General features: G+C 40.7%; 1 protein-coding gene across 8 annotated transcripts in view; it reads right to left on the bottom strand.

Moving 5' to 3' along the window:
- Positions 1-6581, bottom strand: part of tjp1a (tight junction protein 1a) — a 97341-nt gene extending 90760 nt beyond the window's left edge. For 6 of the 8 annotated variants that reach the window (XM_023405966.2, XM_023405968.2, XM_023405964.2 and 3 more), the window contains exon 1: positions 6006-6580. In XM_023405966.2, the coding sequence (XP_023261734.1) occupies positions 6006-6097 (92 nt within the window). In that variant the 5' untranslated portion in view covers positions 6098-6580. Of the gene's footprint in view, positions 1-6005 lie in introns of all 8 variants that reach the window. The other 2 variants (XM_023405962.2, XM_023405973.2) reach the window with 2 other exon arrangements.
- Positions 6582-7797: the final 1216 nt, after the last annotated feature.

The following is a 7797-nucleotide window of genomic DNA, read 5'->3' as shown; positions in this document are numbered from 1 at the left end:
AAAAAAAGCCTCAGTTATGCAACATTAATGGTGACAGACAGATAAATCTCCGAAGCAGAGGAACAAAAGGAAAAAGAATAAACTGAGATTTCTGTGAGACAAAAGTGGACCCCCTCTGCTGTGTCCTTCTCTATTTCTGGGACGGCAGTGATGGATCCCATCTTGTCAGCCTCCTGTGAGGCATCGTGACAGTCGAGAGTCACCAGAGGCCGAGGACGTGAGACTCACAGATTCTAAAAGTCATTGCTGCTCCGCGTCTGACTCTGACCAGAGACGATGAGTCTCTGTTACCATCAGTGCCGCCAACAGGCTCTTTAAGCACCCATTACCAGGCCCATAGTTAGGCTCAACATTACATGAATCCAGAAATGCCCTGTGTTAGAACTGCTGTCAGACTTGAGGAGGATGCAGCTGGAGTTTTATATCACTGGTACAGTACGTCAGTATAGACAATGCTAATACAGAACGAAACATCTTGAATAGAGCAACCGCTCTGACCAACCAACCGAATTGGTTTGATACTATCGGGGATCAAAATGCCTTGTCATTCAATACCAAATTTCAATAAATGAGTAAATCTCATCAGCATCAGTGAACCAAACATGTAGATCTAATAATGCTGGTGATAGGCTGTTTATTTACACAAACATGTTTGAGTGTGTAAAGAGACCTAGCTTAAAAGTAAAACTAAAATTTGTATCGTAATGTGTATTGTAATTATTTTTTTGTTAAAATAGATTTGATAAAATTGGTATAGAAAAAAGTGTCGCTAAGAATCGGTATTGAAGTCAAGATATCGGTATCGGTACCGATATCGAACATTTTTGCACGATGTCGAGCCCTAGTGATGAATCTGATGCAGTGTGATAATACTCAATGAAATGTGCAGTTTACATGCAAAATGTTTCAGCTGTGTGTATTTGGCAATCTTTCTGTTACAGAGTACTGGACAGAAACTGTGTTGATGCTGAACCAAATATAAATATGTCTCTGGAAAAACATCAGTCGTGCTAACTCTTTTGCAACATCACGCACCAGAGTCTGTCTACTGACTTACTGTGCAACGTTTTGTAATAAAGTCTGAGCAATACTGACACACTACCTACACATATGTCCGCCTCTGCCAAAAATAACACGTAAAAAAATACTGTTTTCTTAGTCTGTTAGAGTTTTATAGGCTATGAAATTTCCATATAAGTTGTTTTAGCATAAAACTGCAGACATTCAACAAAGCAAATACTGTGGGAAAAGTTGTTCTTCTCACCCCAGTTATCAGTATTTAAATCGGACCCGAAAAGACATCATTGAAGGCCCTAACCCACAGACAAACAAACACACAGGCACACTCACACTGGCACGGACACCCACACACCACACACCAACAAACACATAAACATACACCACAGGATGCTCAGAGAGCGGGTGGGGGTAAGGGGTGGGGGTAAGGGGTGAGCCACGAGTCAATAAACCCTGTGTAATCTGTTCCCTTTAGTGGCATAAACCATCTGAGAGGAGATTACAACCGTTCTGCCAAAGTAAGAACATGCGAGTTCCTAATGGACAGAAACACTGACTACAAACACACACATACAAACACACACACACACACACACGTGTGCAACTTTGCACGTACTCTAAACAGAACTGTGGAGAGTAAGAGTAGTGTGTTCCAAGACTCTAACAAAGTCATGACTCATGTTTTTAAGATCAGACTTCATGACTTTAATACAAAAAGGCTTTTTTGACTTAAGGGAGAGAGAGACAGAGATACTGAGGAGAAAAAAAGAGAGTTTTTCTACATGTTTTTCAGAAAAGTACTGATTATCATGACAGGCCCACCCTGGACTTGGGCTCCTGCTGAGGTAACTAATGTGCAGCATTGTCAGTTTGTGTGAGATTACGCATCATGGCCTCCACGAGTGGAACTGGAAGAGTGGAGGGGGTCGGGTAGGAGTTGATGAATGTATATGTGTGTGTGTGTGTGTGTGTGTGTCATGTGTGTGTTTGTGTGTGTTCCTCTGAAGAGCTGGGAGGGAGGATGTGTGGACAGGCAAATCAGAGGGGCTTCTTCATGTGTGTGTGTTGGGGGGAAGAAGGGACGCTGACTTTATGCATCATTAAACAGGCAGACTGAGAACACCAGGCGGAGCTGTCACTGTGGAGCGGAGCTGAGTAGACATCTGGCGCACAATACAGGACGATACACCCACATGTTAGGAAGAGCTGCGACTAGTTTAAACACACGTCATCAAGTTACTTATTGTTTATGGATCATCTCAAACTAATTACAGTGCAGTGGTTATCACAGACATTTTGTATAATAATTTGTTTTTATTTTTTTGATAAGTGTAATGTGGCGGATTTACAAGAAACAAAAACCCCACATTGCCCACTGATCACCGCCGTCTGCACAAACCTCCAGTCAGAACTTCACCACCTGCAACTGGCTAACAAAATCTTGTGCTTTTTCACATGTGGCCTTAAGGTACATGTTTTTAGTTTCAGGTTTTTATATTATTTCCACCTTGATGGAGCAATTATGCCACAGAGATGAATAAATTCCAGGTGACTTGGTAAGAGAGTCACCCTCTGAATGAGCTCCCAAAATGCACAGGGATCTACAAAGGTTGCTGTCGTTGGTTTTCACATTATTTGAATTTCATTCTTATTGCCTCAGAAACATTATGGCAATGCATATGGTAAAAGTTACTGGCAAGTTACTGCAGATGAACTGCAAAAGTTTGTAAAGTACTTGTACTGACATATTACATCTTGAAAGCACTTGATCAGGATATGCACTTTCAGCCTTACTGAACTTTGAGTATGACAGAGGTGGTTATCATGTTTATCTACAGAAACTATTAATTATCATTAGTCTTGTGTCATCACCCATTAAAAGTAGTGGAATCAACGACACCAAGTTCATATTTTCGTGTTTATTTATTGCATTGTCAATGCAATAAACGGCTCTTTAAACATGATGGATGGAAGATCATAAACCATCTGGAGCACAACCCCCTCCTCATCTATACTCTTTATGGAACAATCACACCATTTCCCCTCGTGTTTTGCGTTGCTATAAAAAACTGTTACTCCTGTGTGTTTACACAGAACTTGGATGGATGGATGGATGGATGGATGGATGGATGGATGGATGGATGGATGGATGGATGGATGGATAAAAATAATAAAGTCAATGTTGCTTCAGCATTTATCTATCATATTGCTAGTTCTGTTAGCTCAAACATTGTCACACATCTGGATATGAACTTGTAGTAGAAGTAAACCTGAGCCATTTCAAATCTTGTACCTAACATCACTGAGTAGTACCTCATTCTGAGTATTCAGTGCAGCCGAGTTACTTGTGTGCATGCAAACCTCCTGATTCTGAGACTCAACTTCACACTGAATAAACACAGACATGGCATGCGAGTGAATGCATGGGGTGACTCCATGAAATACACACTGCAGGCACACGCTAGCTCAGCTTCCCTTCGTTAAAGTGGCTGTCGGAGGCAATACAGTAATCCTGTTTTAATGGCCGTGCCCCTTCCCCCACCATGATGTGATGGCCCCAGACGTACCGCCGCGCCTCTCTTAAGGGAGAAGTGTCAAAACCAAGTCACCACAGTGTCCTTTGCAACACATTTGACAGCAGTCACACGAGCTAAGAGGAGAAAACCTATCCTTTTCCCCTGTGTGATGACTTCTGATTCAGCCATGTTCATTACTACAGTAGACTGTGCATGCAAAGTTGTAAAGCCATTTTTTATATGGATGAACTCCACAGGAACCAGTTTGGATATCCACTACAATAAACCAGTGTTTGTCTTCTCACTGTAAAGTAATGCCAATCTGTAAGGATTATTCCTCATGCTTAATTTTATCTATGTGGATTACAGAAGAAGGAGAACTGAATGTGCCTATTGTAATGAGAGCCTATAATTAGACTGAACACTACTCACTGCTTTGTCATGTTTTTTTGATTTTCCCTTTCGTTATTAATGAGGCTCCTAATATCAATTAGCAAAAGGAATAGACTTACAGTTTACATTAAAATGACCTATGGTGTAATCATAACACATGTGATGTGTTGTCAAAAGTCAAATAAGGTTACAGACATTAATATCAATCTCTCAATCTCTCGTATCAACTATCTAATTTCCAAAATGTACAGTTGGCCAATCGTCCGACATAAAATTAATTAATTAAAATAACACAATTTTGAATTACAATTTATCTTTAAGAGATTTACGATGCGATAATGCCAAATATTTTCTGTTCACAGCTTCTCAAATGTAAGGATTTTCTGTTTTCTCTGTTTTACATCATTGTAGGAGCCACAAGTAACAGTTACTTTCGTTATTTATAGAGCTGAATACTATTTTTCAATAAATTCACTTGTTGTTGGTCTATAAAAAGTCACAAAATAGCGAAAAATGTTTCCAAAGCCCAAGGTGACATCTTCAGATTTCTCGTTTTGTCTGATCAACAGGCCAACCCCCCCAAAAAATATTCACTTTAGCAGCAAATACTCACATTGGAAAAACTAGAATCAGATTGTTCAGCATTTTTGCTACAAAAGATACATAAATGACTAATTGATTACCAAACTAGTTGCTGATTAATTTCTATCGACAAATCAATGAATTGGGTTTAAATCACTATAAAATTAATATCTCTGGATTTAAATCTTTGGACAAAGCAAACATCTTAAAGATATCAACTTGTGATTTTTTATAACGTATTTGTGGCATTGTATGCTTCATTAGAGAGATGCTACAAATGTGGGGACAGAGAGATGGGGAATGACATGCAAGAAAGGTCTCAAATTGTGTTAATGGTTGGCACCCCACCAGGATGCTGGGCTATTATTCAGTTTTCTGATATTTCAAGGACCAAATGATTTACTGATTCACTTCAAAATAATCAACAGTTTAATATATAATGAAAATAATCCTTGTCTGCAGCCCTACGATGCAGTGCAACCAATGAAAAAGAGAAACTGATGGTAACAGATGTTTCCCAAAGCTGAGAAGTGAAATAATGTTGGCAGCCTGTAAAGTAGAGAGCTGGTATGTTTCGTGGATGCAGCTGGTTGCATAGTGAAAATTTATAGATGGATTAAGGACTACAGACTTTGATGATGGGAAGATATGTAAACACACAGAGATATACACAGCCAATGATAGTGAACCACTTAGCATAACTCCTACACATAGTGATCTAGATGCAGAAGGCACGAGGCTCCTGAATAAGTGATGAGAGTGGAGAAATCAGCCGACATTTTTTTTTTCACAACATCAGATCACAGAAATAGATCTATGAGGACAGAGACTTGCGGGGAAAATACAAATCAACCAAATTACTCTTAAAAGCTTCAAATGAACGACCGATAAAAGGCTGTAAGGAAAGAAAAAGATGGAGTGCGCGCAGGTGCAAGTGAAATCATTTCAAAGCAGAATGTATGGGACGGCGCTCAGCATTGTTTTCTACTGTTGTTGTGAATACACCTGCTCTGTAGGCTATTGTCCGCCTCTCCGACCGCTGCATGTGAAACTCAGCCTCACCAGCAGATCATAACAAACAGGGTCCACCAGGCGACAACACAGATAAACACACAGGGACAGCAACGCACGCACACGCACGGTGCACGGCTGCACAGAAAGCAACTGAACCGTACAACCCTCCTGTCCCTGGCTGGATGCCTGCTGTGTGTGGACATCACCGGTGTGAATATGAAACAGTTGTCTGAAGGCAAAGAGAGATGGAGGCAGCCGACTTCCGCCAACAGCTGCTCAGCCTCAACTTCACACGAGAGACCCGGGCAAAGGAGAAGAGGGGTGGGGGTTTGTCATGACAGCAGAGCTAAGAAGCTAATTTCTAAAGCTGTTTTCTCCACATGAAAGGACAACACTACCTTTGTCACTCTTTCCACGCGCGCAGCAACACACGCTCCCAACAACACGCGCACATCCTCCTCCATCCTCTTCCTCCATACTCACCACAGCTGTCTCTTCACGGGGAGGCAGTCTTTGTTGGAGGCTGTCACTCCCATGGCCATCTGCATCACCGTGATATATTTCTGGTACTTCATTTTTTTGTCCTCCTTTACTACTACCACAACTGCTGCTAGCTACTGCTTCTACTTCTACTTCTACTTCTAGGAATCCGCGCGCCACAAAAGCGGCACAGGTGAGCGTGCATTCAAATGTCTGTTATTGTCCCCTGGCATCCGCGGCATCTTCGGTGTCAAAAACGCCATTTCCACGTCTGGAGGACTGTTGACAGGGAAAACGTTCCCCGAAGAGCTCAACGAAAGGTACCACGCCGCCGCGACCCATGTCTGCGCTGACTCTCTAATCTCATTAGAGCTCAGAATAGATTGGCTAATCCATTCAATTTTAGTCAGGAGCGGGTCATTGTTGTGGTTCGCTCCGTTGCGGCCACTTATTCCTCTCTTTTTGTTGTTGTTTTGTTTTGTTTTGTTTTTTTTGTTTGTTTTTTTCTAGCGAGTCAAAAGAAAGAGACAAACAGTCAGAGAGAGGATGCAGCGGCGGTGGCACCGAAACGTCTGCGAGGTAGGAAAGAGAGTGCGCGAGTGAGAGAGAGGGAGAGGGAGTGGAAGAGAGGGGTGGTGGTAGGAGGAGGAGGAGAGAGGGAGCGATGTAATGGCTTAAGAGGGGGGAACCTAACTGATGCTGAGTGTATTGTAAAATCGGAGGCAGAGGCGTCGTTTTGTGGTGAGATGTTTTCATGAGATTGGCCCATGAGGCAGAATGAAAACATCAGGGTTTGGGTTATTAGAAAACAGTAAATGAGATAACACTGGAGCTCAGGGAGGAGGTGGGAGGAGGATGATTAGCAGAAAAAGCTAGAAGGAAACATGTAGAGAAAATCAGAACAATGGGCAAATGAAAGAGAGAATTCTAAGGTCTAGTCAAACTAATATATCAAGCCACAAAATGTAACGTTTGCTCCTGTTGACTGCAAATGTGACCCTGAAGTTTAAAAAGCAGCAACATAACATACTCCACAGAATAAATATTCCTATTCCATTTGTTTATCTCATTTTCTACTTGCATTGTGACATTATAGCCTACTGTATGTATGTCATCTGAAATGCTTGTAAAAAACAAATGCACCTGTCTGTACAGCTCATTCACTGCTCATAATTTCTAACAATGTAACTAGTACTTCACATTGTCACTAATGCTTTTCATCATCATTTATACATCACAACTGCCTTTATTTAGTCGAGTTATTTTACGTAAAAAATGTATATAGTACATTTTATGTTGTTGTGTGCCACAGTAGTATATTAATGCTACTGAATGTTTTAGAACTAGATTGATGAAACAGCCATTATGTTTGAGATTGTTTGGAAGCCGTGTCACATTTTCTCCACCAGAGAGCACTGACAATTGTTTTTTTTGTTTTTTTTTTTCAACTGTAAAATATCCTGCTCTGTGAATTTGGTCACTTTTAAATTAAGTAAATTTAAAGGACATTAAAAATGTTTGTTTATGTTATGTTTATCGGTCTTGGCCTCAAAATTCTGTATCAGCATGGCTGTACTATTTCACCATGTTTATGGAGCCCTAAAATTTCCTTCAGGATCAGTAAATATATATCTTATGTTATTTTTTTTTTCTTTTCTTATATTATTTAAGAACAACAGGGTTGTTTTCATCTCATATAATTACTGACCTTGTTGCTTTAATCTCAATCTGCTTAAATAGCCAAACAGTCCTTCGCCGCAGGTTTGACCGAATAAGGAGGCGAGTCAACATGATC

This window comes from Seriola lalandi, unplaced genomic scaffold (assembly GCF_002814215.2).
Source record: "Seriola lalandi dorsalis isolate HSWRI2012SDOR001 ecotype SW California unplaced genomic scaffold, Sedor1 jcf7180002054291, whole genome shotgun sequence".
Taxonomy (NCBI): domain Eukaryota; kingdom Metazoa; phylum Chordata; class Actinopteri; order Carangiformes; family Carangidae; genus Seriola; species Seriola lalandi.
The sequence above is the reverse complement of the archived record's forward strand: the minus strand, read 5'-3'. Positions and strand labels throughout refer to the sequence as shown.